General features: G+C 42.1%; 1 protein-coding gene across 2 annotated transcripts in view; it reads left to right on the top strand.

Annotated features, from left to right (window-relative positions):
• The first annotated feature begins 3,127 nt into the window (after positions 1 to 3,127).
• PELI2 (pellino E3 ubiquitin protein ligase family member 2) overlaps positions 3,128 to 18,359 on the top strand; it is a 36,024-nt gene continuing 20,792 nt past the window's right edge. For both annotated transcript variants that reach the window (XM_072427558.1, XM_072427557.1), the window contains exon 1: positions 3,128 to 3,504. In XM_072427558.1, coding sequence (XP_072283659.1) covers positions 3,428 to 3,504 — 77 coding nt within the window. In that variant the 5' untranslated portion in view covers positions 3,128 to 3,427. The remainder of the gene's footprint in view (positions 3,505 to 18,359) is intronic.

The raw sequence follows: 18,359 nt of genomic DNA, 5'->3' as shown, positions 1-18,359 counted from the left end.
GCATTGGATGGTGAATATACAGAACAACTATTTATTTATTTAATAAAATATTATTATTATTATTATTAATAATAAACAGGATTAATATAGCACCAACATATTATGCAGCACTGTACATTAAATAGGGTGCAAATGACAGACAAATACAGACAGTGATACAGGAGGAGGAGAGGAACGTGCCATGTTTACTCAGGACTGTGTTACATAATCCCCAGATGTGTCTTTTTTATTTTTTAACTCAGCGTGTTTTAATTATAGGTCTTCAGATCGGCATTGTTAGATTCTCCGCCTGACACGGATAAGGCTGCCAGTAAATGATAGTAATGCGTTTGTGTCTAAAAACAAACACTCGCCAGATCAGATCAGGGATTGCATCAAATGTAACGAGATTTGGAATGATGACGTTACCTGACACCGTTATGTTTCAAGCCACGCACACACGTCAGACAAAAGTCCCCTATTTAATGTACAGCGCTGTGTAATATGTTGGCGCTATTCAAAATACTATTTATTATTAATAATAATAATTATCCTAGAATGGAAAATCACTTGCTGACTGTACACAGCTATACATGAACAGATCGTTATATATGATTATAAAACGATGGGTTGTCATCTTTTGTGCATTGGTCGTTTTCAATGACAATCACCTGTCGTGTGAATGAGGCTTAACTCTTCCCATCTAAAGGGAATGTTTCAGGGTTTTGGTTAAAGAGACCCTGTCACCAACTTGCAGGAAAGGATTTTAGTGATCATCTGCAGTGTTTTTAATTTCCATAAATTATTTTTATTTACTTGCAGGAGTACTTCTTATTACTGCCCCCTCCCTCCTTGCATTACATAGTCCTGGGTGTGACTGTGCTGGCCCAGGCCCTCTGTCCCTCCATCCCTATATAACTTTTTTTGTGTAATACTATACATCATTGTTTCTGAACCAGGGTTCCTCCAGGGGTTGCTAGGGGTTCCTTGAGCAATTTGCACCTCTCTGGTCAGTTTAAGTGACTCCAGTGATGTTTTTGGCTATCTGTAAGGGTGACATCTGTAAGGGTGGCATTCTTTCCACTGGCCAGCAATGTAAGAGACATTCATCCTACTGACCCCATGCTAATGTACTGGGAGCTGTGGATATAATAATTATAGCAGGGGTTCCTGAAGGCCTGAAAGTTATTTCAAGTGTTCCCCCATATTAAAATAATTGAGAAAGGCTGCTAAACCCCCGCTTATATCCAATATGGTGGTGCACAGCAGCAGTCTTAGGGGTCTATTTATAAAGCAGTGAATCTGACACTCTCAGGTGGAGAATTTACTGGGTCCATATGTTTCAACAGCACTAATTGATGTTTCAGGGAATGTCAGATTCACTGCTTTATAACCAAGGCCCTATGTATCATCCAGGACTACAGAGTGACAACGCAATATCACTGCACAACAGCAACATTGTCACTGCTAAAGGAAGTGCAAAGAGAATGGATCGATCACATGGCCGGAGGTAACATGTCGCTTCCAGGGACCGAATCACAACATCAGTGCAACTGGGGGCAAATAATGATTAAATGGGAGTGGTTGGTAGAGCAATTGGGGTGATGTGGCCATGCGGTAAATCACTTGAGGTTTCCATTTACTTTACACAAAAGAATAATAAAAACGTAACCTGATCGCCATGCAGCGTCACATTCTTATTATATATTATTATTAATAAACCGTATTTATATAGCGCCAACATATTATGCAGCGCTGTACATTAAATAGGGGTTGCAAATGACAGATGAATACAGACAGTGACACAGGAGGAGAGGACCCTGCCCCGAAGAGCTTACAATCTAGTATCACATGTGATAAAGATGCCTTTCACACACGCTCCCCCTATACCAGCAATCACCGCCCCCCCTATTCCCAGCACCCATTTTACACAAACAATATTTTATTATATTGAAACTGTGCAATACGCTGCAAACAACAACAATACAAATTAACACAACCCGGCTCAATTCAAATGGCTATAACACCATCCCAGGGTGAGCTATTTTTTAGCCATGTGACCATAACACTGATCAGGGCAGCAGGGTGGCTCAGGGGTTAGCACTCTGGCCTTTGCAGCCCCAGGTTTGAATCTCAGCCAGGACATGATCTGCATGGAGTTTGTACATTCTCTCCGTGTTTGTGTAGGTTTTCACCCACATTGCAAAAACATGAAGTTTGTTAATTGGCCTTCTCCTTACACCAGGGGTGGGCAAACTTTTTTATTCAGGGGCCACAATCTGAAATAAAATTTGACAGAGGGGCAGGGCCGATGGGAGAGTGGGCGGGGTTATGCCATCATGATGCTACTGAACGTGATGTCATGATGGCATAACCCCGCCCATTCTCACATCACAGGATCAGATGCAGAGTATATGTTCCGCAGCTCTGGCCAGTGCGCCACCCCCCGCGGGGTCCTTTTCCTGACCATGCTCGGGGTGGCACCGGCCAGAGCCGCGAATCACCCAAAGGGCCAGGCAAACATCCCTATTGGGCCGTATATGGCCCGCGGGTCGTAGTTTGCCCATGCCTGCCTTGGACTGTATTAATGACATATGACATTAGATTGTGACCCCCTTTGAGGGACAGTAAGTGACATGACTATGGACTTTGTACAGCACTGCCTAATATGTTGGTGCTATATAAATACTGTGTAATAATAATACATTTTATTGAACACAACTAAAAACAACACTTTTTTATTTAACTATAGATATTTATGTTTTCATTCTGCATGGAGGTTAAAATCAAAGAAAAAACACACAGGTGCAAAGGGCAAAAAAAAAATTCAGGATAAAAATAGAACTGCCCCTTTAAGAGCTTCCATCCCTTTTACTCTATGTTTACATAACAGTATGGACGCTACCATTGCGCGCTCCTCCGGAGGGGGGGACGCTACTTTATAATAAGGGGCTATTATTACCATATGAGTGATAAGATAGTACCGGATGATTTAAGGCCATCGGGTGACGTTTTGAAGCTCCCGGGTTTGTCTAATAAAAACGATAGGGGAGTTAGTAAGAAGGAGACGTTTTGTTAAACCACGCCTCTTCCCCCCCGGGGGTTAATCTGGTGGTCTGTTGCCACGGCACTTGGAGAGCAGCGGGGTTCCATTTGTTGTCTGGAGGGGGAGGAGGAAGGAGCTCGGTCTGGCGAGTCATTGGCAGCCTCGGAAGGGGAGGGGGTGAAGCGGCATCTCTGAGCTGCCTGTATCTGAGGGAAAGCTGCGGCGAGCGGGAGGCGCTAGCTTGGACGGACGCCGCCGCCTCGTGCCTCGGCCATTACCGGAGAGCTGCGCCACGGAGCGGCCATTGGAGGAGCAGGGAGCTCTATGACGGAGGCTGAGGGGATGCCCTAGCGGCTGTGGAGGGGATTGGAGAAGGAGGACCGGGGGGGATAAACGTTCTCCATGTTTTCCCCGAGTCAGGAGGAGCATTGTGCCCCCACTAAGGAGCCCATCAAGTATGGGGAGCTGGTGGTGCTGGGGTAAGTCCATGGCATTGTATGAATCAGCTGACCCTTCCTTGTACCTCACCCCCTCCCCCCATTCCTTCCAATCTGGGGTTCCCAGAGATCCACAGCCAACGGTGCCCATTGCCAAGCATGGTGGTGAGGTCAGCAAGCTCCCCTTTAAATCCTGTTGCTGCCGTGCCGGTCACATGTTGGGTACCGGGCACCCCATATGCATAGGTGTGCCATATAAATGTCCTAGCTTAACTTTTTGGATTGCTGTAACTAACCCCCCCACCCCCACCTAGGTCATTTACCTACAAAAGGAAAAAGTTGTGATGTAACTAGCCAATCACAAGCAAGGAAACTTTATAACATTTTTGGGAGTTTTTAAAGCAGGGCGATCAATTGTGTTGGTAGGTGACTGGCTTCACAAATCAACCTCACCGTGTCCTCCAATGCAGATCTTTCTGCAAAAATCGAAACATGCCGATTGGGTAAATCCATCAACCAGGAAGGATTATCATGGTGGTGTGCCAATCCTCCAATCAGATCAGGAATTTGGTAAACATGGCCTGGTTTAATAAAGAAGGGGGGGACCTAAAAGTTGCAAACTTTTTAGAATGAGCTTAACTTCCAACAAATGGATCTGTTGATTGGCATTTGTGGTATCGCTTTCGGGCTTTGATCTGTGTCTGGGTTCCAATAACAGTAAAACCCATTTTTGGATGGAAATTGATATTTAATGTTGGGCCCTGGGCTGCTGCTTTTTGTTAAAGGCACCTCATCCTTTGACTGTAGGTAGGGCCACCAAAGTGGATTTTTGTAGCTGGCCCCAAAAATGCAGAATTTTTACACACGGTACAGAAATCTCTAGGATTCCAGCTGCGTAGATTTTTTCCTGTTCCTCCATAGATTGGTCGATGCATCTGATTGGCTGTGAAGGTTATTACTGTGCAATCCCTACATAGGAGGGATGAGGAGCAGCATGTGACCACGCAGGGCTCCTGTCCCTTCTCTGTATGTAATCCCTTATTAGATAGAGGAAGAATATACCAATATCTGGCGTCCAATCCCGGCTGTGTGTGTAGGTACCTTGAGCCTATCTGTAGCTCGATATTCCCCTGAATCCCGTGCAGCCCATAGATGCTCCAGCTGCTGTGCTAATACATTGTATGAAAGGTATCCTGAATGTCATGTGGTTACTTGGATATTGGCTGTGGTAGCTCTGGTTTCTGTACTTGTCAAGTGAATCATAACTTTTCTTACCGCACACTGAAGAAAGTTTCCATGCTTAATGCAGTGTTATTGAACCAGGAATCCTGGGGGTCCCTTGAGCAATTTGTGACTCAAATCAGTCACCACCGATACCAATGATCTTTTTGGGAAGGGTGACACTTTTGTCACCGGCCACCAAACTAATATACTGTAAGCTGTGGATATAGAAATTATAGAAGGGGTTCCCTGAAGACCTGAAAAGTTATTTCAGGGGTTCCCCCATGTTAAAGTCTAGAAAAGCTAGCATAATGCTTATGCACATTTTTACAAAAAGGTTACTTTTTGCTGTGGTTGGCGAGATTTTCCCTCACCTTCTGTCCTAAGATACTGGAGGAAATCTCTCGAAGTGCACAGAATTTTTATCTCCGATAGTTGTCATCGGAGCCAAGGGATAGAGAAATTCGTACAATGTACGCAACTAAAATGTTGTGTTTACCCATTTCTAATATAGGGACACTGATCACTGGGACAAGTAAAGGGTTTTTTATTCTCCCTAGCAGCACAGACAACAATAAAAAGTCAACAAAGGGTTTAACTTTTCTGTTATTTAAAACTTCGGGTGCGTGCATTGAAATCTGTGGGATCTCATGTGAAAAGTTGCAGCAAACAAATAATTCAGGCTCGTAACCGGTATTACAGTCTCGCATATAATCGTCATAGTTCCAACTTTAGATTTGCAGAATGCTGTTATATCGCTACCTACTTATCAGAACCCAGTCACCAGGCCCTTGCTCTATAGGTATTGGTAGATATGAAGAAGATTGTGGGGTCACGTTGTAACATGCTTGTGTAGTAAGCTTTGGGAATTGTGGTGCCACTTTAATGGTTGTATTGGTGGCACTTTAGTGGGCAAGTTTATAGAAACCGAAATTTTGTTAGTGCTGATCTGCTTATACATCATATGTCATATCTTATAGTAAATCTTTCATGTCCCCCCCCCACCCCATTTCTAATCCATACAATGTGTGTATCTCCTGTGCAGCTTCTATTTTTGCTTACCACGTTGGGTGGGTACTAAGTGTGTGGTTGTCTTGCATCACCAGACAGGACATTGGCTGTGTTCGAGCTTATCTTTCCCTGCCATATCCCCTTCATTATGAATATCTCCTGCTTTGGTGATCTCATTACAGAACAGTTTGACACAAGTATGTGAGATCTTGTCATTTACAGCTGTGAAAGTCCTGCAGCCCCGTGGGGTTATAATGGCAGAGACGTCAGAATGTCCGGACGTTGGAGAAGGAAGTTCTGTGTGTGACCGAGCACAGCAGCTCATAATTTGGGCAGCCTTCCCACTGCTCCCATAGCCTAGGGTTGGGTTTTTTAACTCTGGCGTATCTAGCAATGTTGACGCGCTTTGCTTTTAGTTCACTCGGGTTCAGCAGTGTTAATGGGTTTGGAAACGGAACATATTTTTCTGTTTATGGAACAAGAATAAAGATTCAGTGTTGTCAGTTTTCTGGGCTTGTCCTGCCGGCCCGGGAACTAGGCAGAGAGGCCCTGTGTACATTACCAAGGATTCATCTCCTCCTCCTTATTGATTGGAAGCTGAGCTTTGCTTTGTGGGATCTATAGACATCTGGCTTCTGCTTTTTTTTTGTTTTGGAAATGTTAATCTTTTGATGGGATCTAAGGCCTATGGTTTCTTTGATCCTTCAAGTGAACCTCGACCCCATCTTTTTATTATTACCAAGTATTTATAGCACCAACATTTTATGCTGCACTTTGCAGTTCTATCTGTTTCTCAAAGGAGCTCACAATCTAATCTCCTTACTATGGCTTGAGGCCATATAACCTACCGGCATGTTTTTGGGAGAATGTACAAACTCAATGCATATAGTGTCCTGTCTAAGATTTAGTCCTGGGACCCCAGTGTTGCAAAGTCAAAGTGCTAGCTACCGTTCATCCCAAACATCACTGGCCATCTTGGCCTCCAGTAATAAGGTTTTTGCTGATCAGAGTTACTCATTGCATGGTCGAATGTCATTTGGCCTGAGCCTGACTCCATCTATGAGTTATGGATAGTTAGCCCTCAGTGAAACTAAATCAAATGGGTGCACAGAATTTTGCAGTTACAATTAAAGTTTATTGTTTTTTCTGCTCCTGGTTTCTTATAATTCCTTCCTCATCAACTTCTTAAATCCGTTCAGTTATTACCCAATATTTTAGACCCAATGACATCATCATCACATGACATCCTCTGTACTTCTCTATGCCATTCAGGCAGATCTTGGCCGGTGGGAAGGCAGGCAGGGTGCTGGACATGGCCTCAGTACTCTTCTCCCCTGGTATATACAGTGGAATTGTTCTTGGCAGCAGTCATGTAAAATATCAAAGTCAGTATTCAGCCCACAAGTTCTTTAGGCCTGGTGGAAAGAGTTTGTAGGCAGGTGGCAGCTCTTGTATTGTGACCCAACTCTTTAATAACCTCCCAAAAACAGCCGGGCAGTTACTGGAAAGTTCAGGGTGGTGCGCCCAGCTAAAAGGGGCGAACACTGAAAACTCCTTCATGGTTGGAGATCAGTCTGCATGGGTGGGCATTCCTAGGTAGAATACATTAGCCAGGGCAATGCCCACATATGATGCCAAACATGAAATAATTGAGTTATGATGAATGCAAGTCGTGGGTCAGGGCCATTCAGCCTGTGGATTAAAGAACTAAATGAGGCTGGATCTCTGCCACCAAAGGTGGGCTGTGTTTGGCTTGATGCAGCTTCTAAGGCACACTATAAACAGCTGAGTAAGCTGTTTTAGTATAGGAGATGAACCTGTACAGCTGTGCAAGACTTAGCCCTGTAGCATAGTTCTTCTTTAAACACATATGCTCCAAAAGTCTATGCTGTGTGGCCACTGTCGTGTTATCATTTGTGTACAGAGGACTAAATGGCATTGCTAAGACCAAAGATACACATTTCCTTTTTATATATATTCGTACATCAAGCAGGAAAGGGTTGGGGCCTAAACTGTTTTTTTGTTGTTTGTGATCTTTGTCACTTTTTGTGCTTCTAAAAGTATGGCGTCCAATAGGTCTCAGAAAATGTTTCAATTGGTTGTTGGGGTATCTGGCAGGGGATGAGGTCCTGTTTCCTTGCTGCACGTGTTTCTAAATGAGTGCAGCTGTGTTGCCATTTACTCTTAATGGCACCCAATTGCACTTTAGCAACACTCCACAACTGTACAGTGCTTGTGTTGCGTTTTTAAAAAAGTGCAGCATGCACAAATGCCCTGCATTGCAATAGTGAGACCTGAAATCTCTCAGACGGCTTAAAGTAAAAAGTTTGGTCAGAGTTGGACTTTTACTGTTCTTATTCCATGAAACAATTGGTTTATAATGTCTGATGAGGGATGGGTCATCATTACAGAATGTACTTTTTGGAAACTGTGATACAAGTACTGGCAGATTCATTCAGTCTCATGATTGTTATAATGTCACGGCTTAATGGTCTTATTTGTTTGCCTTTTTTTTTTCTGAAAACCTGGAGTAAACAAACGATGGAATATGAAACTGGCAGGATGTAAACCTAACAAACCTTTTACATAAAAAGTCTGCTTGATGCCAATGTTCCCAGACCTGGTCAGGAAACAAGATCTTACAGTTGTGTAATGTTTTATGCAGCGTGTTTTCTTCAATTACTGGTCAGGAAATCTTTATATTTTATTATAAAGCCTCTGTGTAGCAAAGGGCTCTGGCATAACATTACTTTTTAGGTGGACATCAGAAGACGCCTGCATGTATAGTGGGGCCCTTTGCGGAACTGACTTGGAGGGTCTCGGGACCTTGTGATGTAGCACACTTTGCACTTCTGTGTTTGCTAGATTACAATGTATCCAACAAACACCCAAAGTATAGGATTGCTGCCTCTAAAGGGTGTGCTCTACAGGGAAAAAAGAAAAACTTCAAGTTTGACAGCTAGTGGACTGGGTTGGAGGAAGAAGTTGGTATTAAATAAATTAACTGGAACTAGAAAGTACTTCTAGTATTGAACAGCTTCCTGCTGTCACCCGCTGTGCTATGGGTGAATGGTTGGTAGCTGGGACTATGCCAGAGACTTCTAGCGTGTGGTTGTAGGACACCAGACAGGATGTTGGAGGCTGCAGACAGAGCGTACGTCCTAAATATTGCAGCCGCAGGTGGCTTCACTGGTTTTCCACCAAGACACTTCCTATCCCATCTAGGCAGCTGGGTGGTGCACCCAGGGGAGAGGGCATGGGGATACTACGTTTGCAAATGTTTAAGAAATTTTATATTTTCAATAGAAAATAAAAATTAGGAAACTTTAGGTATCTTTGACCTGTAGTCATGTGAAATATAGATTGTGGAGTTGAAACGTAAAAAAACGCAAAATGTAAACGCAATAGCTCTTCTGTTACTCTTCGATCTCTGCACTTGGTGGCCTCACTGTCACCTAATATGAGGCTCCTGTTTGGGGTACAGCTATTGCCCACCTGTAAATGCTGATTAGCACCCTGACATTGAAGTTTAATGGCCCAGAATTAAGCTTTAGCTACCATTAAGGTCATTTGGAAAAGTAGGTGGTAGTAAGAGCTCCTGGGCTCATTACTATTTACTCCAAGGGAGTCATTCTAAAGCTACGTACACACTTCCAATTATTATCGTTGGAAAACGAACGACGAATGACGTTCGTAGATATTGTACACACAATAGATACGATCGTTTGAGCGATAGAGGGAGTGACGTGCACGAGGAAGTGAACGTTCGTTCGTCACGCATGCTCAGACCATGGACGATCAACGAACGATCGTACACACGAACGATGGTCAACGATCGTCGTCCAATCCGATCCGCCGGTCCGGTCGTTCGATTTTTGCCCAATCGATCGTTCGTCGTTCGTTCGTCGTTCATTTTGAACGATAAAAATTGGAAGTGTGTACGCACCTTAAGTACAGAGGCCAGTGCTCAACCCAGAATTTTTTTTAAGCTGGGTGGGAAGAAATTTTAGGTGGGTGGCAGCCCCTGTATTGTGACCAAACACTTTGGTAACCACCCAAAAACAGCCGGGTGGCTGCTCAAAAGTGCCGGGTGGTGCGCCCAGCTAAAAGTGCCTGGGGAGAACCCTGGAGGCACTGAAGAGGGTTCCAGTTATGTATATCTACCTTTTTAATGCTAAATTCAAATTTTTATTTTAGGCAACATTGATTCTGTAAGGTGGATACTTTTTGCTACATGTGGCAACAAACAGTTTATTTCCTGCTTAATAGTTAAGTCCATTTTTCCCCCTTTATTGTAAGAGCTGTCCTCTAAGACACTTCTGTGCTCTAGATTTTTTTTTTTTTTTTTTTTTTTTAACATGTCGGGGTCAACAGTTTTTGGATACTCATGGCACAGGCCCATTGCAAAAACCTATTTTGAAAATGTTATGAGCTTTGACACAGAGATTCCTGCTGGCCTGACATTTTATCTATTTCAGCTCAGTACATTTTGGTTACTTTCTGGCCCCACAGCCTGTGATTGGCTGGAGAAGCAGGCTAATAAGTTCATCTCTTTGCTGCACAGTCTGATTGGACGCTACACAGCCAACTTCAGATACTTCCAACTTTTGAATAAAGTCTCAGGAAGGTTTGTGGTTTATAAAGATGTGGTAGGAAGCACAGCACACAAAGTGCAGGCTGTTTTGAACCAGCTTAAGGCAGAACTAAACACTGTTATACCTACATCTCCCAATTCTGTTGCATGGTGCTGCCATCTTCCTTTTTCTCCTCCTTGCAATCATCGGCCATATTGATCGTATCTCCCGCACTGGCTTGTGGGAGTTCATTCTGTGCCATTTTTGACAGCTTGAGTGAGGCATCAGGCAGGTAAAAATGCTTAGTGCAGATGGGACCTTGCTGGTCCCTGTCTGAATAAAGCCCAGAGAGCAAAATTTATTTTTCATTTTTTTTTTTTTTTTTTTTTTTTATGAATTTTTAGTTCCCCTTTAATACAGGGACAGCTGAATCAGTAAGAAAAGAATCTTTAACTTGACCAATTTCTTTATCCGCCTTAGACTTGCTGATTTATATTTTTCAACAGTTTCACAAAGACACCTAATTTATAGTAGCTGGTTTGAGAAAATGCCATAATGTCTAACGCTTTATTTAGCCTGACCTTATTTTATTCTCTCTGAGTTTTGTATGTAGGACTTAAATCTGTGAACAGAAGTGTTACATTGTGGCTTCTGTGATGACCAAATATAGTGCTGGGTGTCTGCTGCATAGTGTGGTGGGTATAATCAACTGCTTGGCACTGCTACCCCTGCTATATCCAGCCTTGTTTATAAAAGTATGTTTAAAAATAACGCCAAGCAATGTTCCCAGATCTGTTGCTTGTCATAAAAATAAGGCCGTGGATGGTTGCTTTGTTCACTTCCACAGTTGTAGAAATGTTTTGGAGAGGAGTGTAAGTCACACCCTTACTGTTCCCAGTGTCTGCCTGGCAGTCAGGGCTCAACATCACAGATGATTAGTAAAGGGCAACTTAAAAAGTAAGAAAAACTAACTGTGAGCAGGCAGTTTCTTCATTGCTATGGTCCTGCAATAAAAACAAACTTGCCTGCTTGTTTTCATTCTTGTATGTAATGTACATTGATCTGCAGTTATGTGTATGATTCCTGGCATAGCTGCTTGCTGGGAATTAACAAACTTCTATGTGCATGCGCAGTAGTTATGTCTGACCAATGAAGGTGGCTGAAAATCCCAAACTTAGACTTGGGCCAGGTGAAGATAGTGGTATCCTGGACAGAGAATAAAGCTGAAGTACATATGACTTTTATTAATGTTGGATCAGGCAGGGCATGTTTGCAGAAAGGGACAGGCAATGTCCCTTCTACCTGCTTGATCACTATGGAGAACTGTCAAACCTGTACATGTGCAGCTCTACATTTGTTGCCAGGATATCTGGCAATCCTGGCTTCCCCTGTGCTTTCTGAGACTAAGTAAACTCCCACAAAAGGGCCACCATCCTGGATCAGCCACTTAATTGGCTAAAGACTGCAAGAAGGCAGAGAAGATGGCAGCACCCTGTGATGGAATTGGGACAGGTGAGTATAGGGAGGTTTAGTCCCTATTTTAAGTTTTGTTTTATTTCAGAAGGAACATTACCTGCCACTTTTGCAATAAGGAACCTGCAATTTTTTAACTTTTGTTTAGTTTTACACAAAACTAAATTCGAGCAACTTTCTAAAAATGCAAATGAATTCCAGTTATTGAAGTTTTTATCTGTCTGAGGATTTGTGTTTCTGTCGTCTTAGATTTACAGATCTAACTGTTGGGTAATATACCACAAGCTGTAATGGTACAGAAAAAAGAGTTGTCCATGTATTGATAGCAGATTTGACTAGCCACAATGTGCACCTTTCATACCCAAAGTAAGACCTTGATAATTTGTCACCATACACATATGGACAAATCCACCGGGACCTAACTTGTAGAAGTTTAGTTTTATTTGAGCAAGGGGTAGTACCATGTTAACAGCACCAGGGATTTGTCTAGAGCTCTTTAATAAAAGACAAAAGAAATCAATTTTCACCGTCTGTACGTAATTATACCACATCTAATATTGTAAGTGAGAGCTAAAGAAATCAAAACCTACGAAACCTTCAAGACATTCAGTTTCCAGCAGGATAATCATATTCTCGGAGGATTAAGGTAATTGACTTTGTTTTATGGCCCAGAAGTATCATAGTAATTGAGCATGATGTTGGGCCAATTTTATAATTATCAGTGTAAATAATACAGTTGGGAGCTAATAAGACTCCAGATTGTACCTTGGAGAGACATGTTAACAGCTTCATTGCTAAAGAAACTGGTCTGGGTAAGTTAATGGGTTTTATGACACAGGATTTGCTGTATGAATGGGTTTTACTGGCTCGATGGAAGAAAAGCTGATGCAGCTCTGTGATTCAATAGTCCTTTTTTTTATTTGTTATGATAGATACTTCATATGTTTTCTGTGCTCTCATATCTCTGTGTAAGAGATATGATTTCTAATGTGTTGCCTGAAAGTGTAACTCTAACAGATAACATAGTTATGTGTTTAGTAAAATGAATTGAATATGCTGATTGTTTGCAGAAGAACAAATATCTCTACCTGTCCTAAAGCAGAACTAAAGCCTTCTATACCCAACTGTCACCATTCCGCTGCCGAGCACTGCCATCTTCATCATCATGTTCCAAGCTTTAGCCTTTTGGTTGACTGGGCCTGCATGACACAACTCCCGTACAGGTTCATTCCATTCTGGTAAGTGCAGGGGAAGCCAGGGTATCCTGGAAATCCTTGACAGTTCCACAGAGCAATCAGGCAGGCAAGTATGCTTATTGCAGAAGGAACATTCCCTTTCTGCAATAAACCTGTGCCTGATCTTAAAATTCTAAAGTAAAATGTTTATTTTGGTATAATATTCCTATCAATAAGAAGTACTCGCACTGACACTCTGAGCCAGGTTAGTGCTGCTGCTTTGAGCAGCGCTGTCTGTCGAATCTGGCGTGTACAGCGCCCGCCGTCCATTCTCCAAATGACCGTCCTGGCGGATCCATGGACGATAAACGATCGTAATGAAAGAGAAGGGAAGAGAGCGCAGCAGAGTGCCACTTCGTCGTTCTCCCCCCCCTCCTCTACATTGAGCACAACGGTACTGTGTGTACAGCTCTCGTTCATGTATCGTGCAGTCCTTTGTCGTTGGAAAGGATCTTTCACAATCCTTTCCAGCACTTAATATTGCACGTGTGTATGTAGCTTTAGACACCCTTTGTGGGTGGAATCCCTGTCCACATTTCCCCTCATTGCCCAAAGATAAACCCCTCTGGCCAATAAAGATATATTCTGTGAGGGATAAAAATTAGATAGGCTTTGCTTCATGAAGGGACACCAATGGTTCTTCTGGCTAACAGGAATATCTGACCCTTTTGCCCTATTTATTTTTTTTCCTAGCACGTTGACCTTAATTCTTTATGCTGGTCCTACTTTAAACAAATATAGGAACCCAGATAAGGCAGTTCTACTAATGTTGATGAAGGGGACCTTGATTTTGAAAACAATCTTCCTGCTCACTTTTGTCTGAAGCAGACAGTATTTTAATGGAATCCTAATATTATTTTTGGATCATTGTAATCGTAATCCAATATGGTCTTTATTTCCCATCTGTGTTTCCATTGTAAGGACCAGAATTTACCAGATCAGTCTATTAGGCACAGATTGTTGGACATCTGCAGTCAGCCCGGAGGTCCACACATACATTTTTTTTTTCTCCTCTCTGAGCTCTGTAATAGAAAGACAAACCTATTACTAGCACTGTTAGCTCTTTGCTGACGCATAGGAGTTCAATAGCAGGTCAGTTTGCTATTCTAAACTTCTGTACAAATATATACATTAGAAAAACGCCAACCTTTGTTGTATTTTCTTTTTACCCCTACAAAAATGTGTATTTTAAAACGTAACATAATTCTGACTTTTGGTCTGGATCAAAACGCTGACAGTACTGACCTTGCAACGTTTGCTCTTGAGCAGCCAATCACTTCACCTGACAGCTAATAAGTAGCATTGGGTAATGCATGCATATCGCCATCTAAGGTTCTATGTATAAAATATGACTTCTGGACTGATTTATTCCCATCCTGCATAGGGAAGCCGGGATTGCTGCATGTTCTGGCAACCAAAGCTGAAGCTGCTCCGCTCAGCTTTTTTGATACTCGGAGCAATCAGGAAGGTAGCAGCGATTATTACAGGAGGGACATCGCCTATCCCATTCTGCAATAATGACCTGCATGATCATGGATATTTTAAAGTAGTTCTTCTTTACTTGTGTTTAATATAGTCAGATACGCTACTTGATATAATATCTATGGTTGATTGGGGGTTGATTCTATTTCAAATTGCCAGCCTTGGTTGGGTTTTCTCTCATTTGTTTGTTAATGAACCCAAATGCACATAACTTATCATATACCAATGTTCAACCCCAAATTTTTTTTATGCCGGCTGGGCACAAAATTTAACTCTTCAGTAAAACAGCCGGGTGGTTACTGAAATGTGCCAGGTGGTGCGCCCGGCTAAAAGGGTCTGGGGAGAACACTGATCTACTGACTTCTGATATGTGACCTAGAAAATTCTTTTGGTTAGTTATCATTTATTATATAAATACCTTAACAGCTTTCTTTTTGAATTTTGTAGCATTTTTATCTAGCTGTGCTGGATGAGGATGTTGATGATCATTTCAGTACAAAAATATTTCTCTCTGTTCCTTGATAATTGGGATGTGCGTAAACTTGAAACACAGGTAGGAAGAGGGGCAGACTAGGTGGGCCAAGGAGTTTGCATTGTGCAGCAAAATTCTAGGTTTCTATGGAAACAAAGGTTTGGATTAGAAACAGTCATGCCAGGACAACTCCGACACCTACCTGCATGCTCATGTTTAATCACAACATTAAATAACCCCATCAAAGTGCACTTAACTGAATGCAGGGGGTTATAGAAGTTTGATTTTATATTTTCATGAAATGTTTGCTGAACTTAAAAAAAACGAATGGTTCCAGTACTGCATTCATATGTCGAGTGTATATTATTTATTGTTATGTGAGCTGTTTAATTACTAGAATGTGACTTGGTATCAGCCCCCTGCAGCCGCTGTACAACAGAGCTACGGTGGATTATGAAGAAGCCGCACAAGGAGCCTGTTCATGTGCTGCTGTGTTCTCCTCTTGCTCTTTTAGCTAGATGTATCGAGCATAATTTTGCAGAACTATTTGCAATAAATACCAGGCTCTCAAGGGTCTCGGTGGACTCTTTTCCTTTGGTTGGTGGTTGTTAGGTAGTGGCTGGCCTTATGTATGTGGGGAACATGCTCCTAATGCTGTTAGAACGAAAAGGCACAGAGATGGGCTCATCACTGTGCTGCCTCTCCTTTCACTGTCTTGTGTCAGGTTGGGACGACCTCCGAAGACCTTGGCTTTAGATGTGGTGCGTCGTATGGTTCTGGTAATCAAACACCTAGTTTCAGAAAAATAAAAGTACTGCAAATCTCTATTGAATCTGTATTTTGCAGTGTGCGTACACTTTTAATAGATGATTTGTATCATGTTTGCACGATCCTTTCCAATGACAAACGACTGCAGGATGCATGAACGAGCGCTGTACATACAGCACCGACTCTATGAAGAGGGGAGGGGGAGCACGATGGAACTGCACGCCGCTATGCTCTCCCCCCCCTTCACTTCTATTATGATCATTTGTGGTCCATGGATCAGCCAGGACGGTTGGTAACGGATGACGAGCACTGTACACACACCAATTATCAGACGAGAGCCATTGCATGTGTGTACCTAGCCTATTCTGGTGCTGACACATTTTTGGGAATCCATACGTTCGCCAGAATTGTCCCTCATAGGACTTCTGTGCACGTCCGATTTATTTTTTACCTCTAGTGGGGATCATCTGATGTGTATGTGTACTTAGAATCCTTCAGGTGTAGGGATTTTATCTATCTTCTGGTGCAGGATTTATGGAATTAGGAGCAATTATTGTGTACCTGAAACTAGAGTTGCCCAAATTTTACTGTCTCCAGCTTAGACTCGAATTTGCAAAGTTTTGCGTAAATTGGGGATATGCAGAATGTGTTAAGCTAGGAGTTTGAAAACTTTCAATTCAGATCTGCAAAGGGTAATTTCGGGGGTAATCTAGCTTAATACCTAGTTGAAATGCTTATTGTGCCAATTTACCTGCTGTAGAATTTGTCAATCTGTCTCTGCGTAGTCACGCAGACTTTACTTGGGGAATACAAGATCGCTCACCACACATTACACACCCATATTAAACAGCCCTTAGGTTTGATGGTAGTTAAATAACACAGTGCATTGATTATTTTTTTTTTTTTTTTCTTTTCTTCCTTTAGTTGGGAGAAGTACAGAATTTGTATGTCTTACACAAATGCAAATGGACTTTTCTTTCCGCTGAAAGGCTGTGTTTAAGCAGATCTCCTGCACCTGCTCTGTAGTCTGACAAACGACTTGTTGAAAGCTTTTGGGAAGTGTGGGATGTTTTACATTATTCTCTTTTAAAATGCCCATGACTAGCTACTAGATGGCAACGAGGCGTTTTGGGTTTTTGCAGAATCCCCGCAAAACCAAACACAGGAGAGGCATTCATTCCGTAGTTATGCCGTTTACTCAGGTTGGGGTCACAGCTTCCGTGTTTTTGGGTGTTATTTATGCACATTGATGCAAATTTGTGTCCTTTTTTTTAGCATGTTGACACAACGTAAAGAGGATGTGAATTTTGTACGCCAATGCATTTCTCATATATGTGAACTAGAACTATTTTACTGTCTACGTCTCTGCACTGGTGTGTGGTGAAACATTTTATATATATATAATTAGATTACATTTATTTTTTTCTGCACAGATCATATCAATTTTTTTATCATGATTATGGTTTAAGTTCTCATTGGCAAAGAGGTTGCAGTATGGGTTTTGTTTTTTCCCCAGGGCAGTTCTATAGAGAATGTATTGTAGTGCCAGTGAGTGGTGCAGTTTTCACGTGTGGGAACGCTCTATCCGAAGCAGGTCTGACCGACCATAAAGCTGGGTTATGAGAAGATAACCTACCACCATTCTACTGCTACCTGCTGAAAAATACAACTCTACCAGCATTTCCCTCTATAAGATCTGATAGACACTGCGCTCTGTAGATGTAGATAAAACGTAGTCAGTCAGCAATGGACAACTATCATACAATGTCTGCGGGAAAAGTGCTGCTGCCAGGTGGGCTCATAATACGGGTGTTCCAGACTCTGAAGAAGCCGTTGAGTGAAAGATAACTTGTCTTTAGTCGTTCTAGCAGATGTGGCTTGACGGATATGTTTCCAGAAGAAAAGTGACCATAAATACCATTCAAATGAGAACATAAACATTGCTAATTCTTGTTTCTCTTTTCCAAGATCACTTTTGTTGGAACAGACATGCCTTGCCTTTGATCTCTGTGAATTTAGCTAGAATATAATACAGAGTCATCTTGTTTTCCATAGTTGCTCTTACATTCAGCTATATATGTTATTCATTGATATGGAAATCTGTTAATATCTATTTACACTAAAGCTTCATAGCGATGTCTGTCCTTGTTAAACAGCTTTCGCTGTACACTACATGTGACATATAGTGCTGGGTAATGACAAGGATCTTGTGATCCAAGATTCACAAATGCTGTAAGCAAAGGACACACAACAGTCCTGTAAAAAGTTTACTCTAAGGTGCTCATATGTTATTGTCCCAGTTATCCCCCTGCAGCTCCATAAAAGAATCCATTATTAATATTATAGTTGGTCCACTATGGTCCCCATCTCTGGTTTAGAGAAGCCCTCAAGGTTACCAATGCCTTGCACACATTAGGTTAAGCCCCCATGGGCTGTTGATGTCACAGGTAAAAGAGATTTGATGCCAGCCTGCTGGATTTCCTATTGGCTGGTTACCGGGGAGGGCAGTGCCACCAACTGAAATTCTATATATAAGAATTATGTTCTTTAACTAGCAAAGGGTTTTAAAAAATTGCATAACTATCCTAGCAACGCCACCTGGGTCTAGTTATGAGTTGCTCATGCCCCTGTTACATCATAGAATGGGTATTCTTAACATGA

This window comes from Pyxicephalus adspersus, chromosome 12, assembly GCF_032062135.1.
Source record: "Pyxicephalus adspersus chromosome 12, UCB_Pads_2.0, whole genome shotgun sequence".
In the NCBI taxonomy this organism is placed as follows: Eukaryota; Metazoa; Chordata; class Amphibia; order Anura; family Pyxicephalidae; genus Pyxicephalus; species Pyxicephalus adspersus.
The sequence above is the reverse complement of the archived record's forward strand: the minus strand, read 5'-3'. Positions and strand labels throughout refer to the sequence as shown.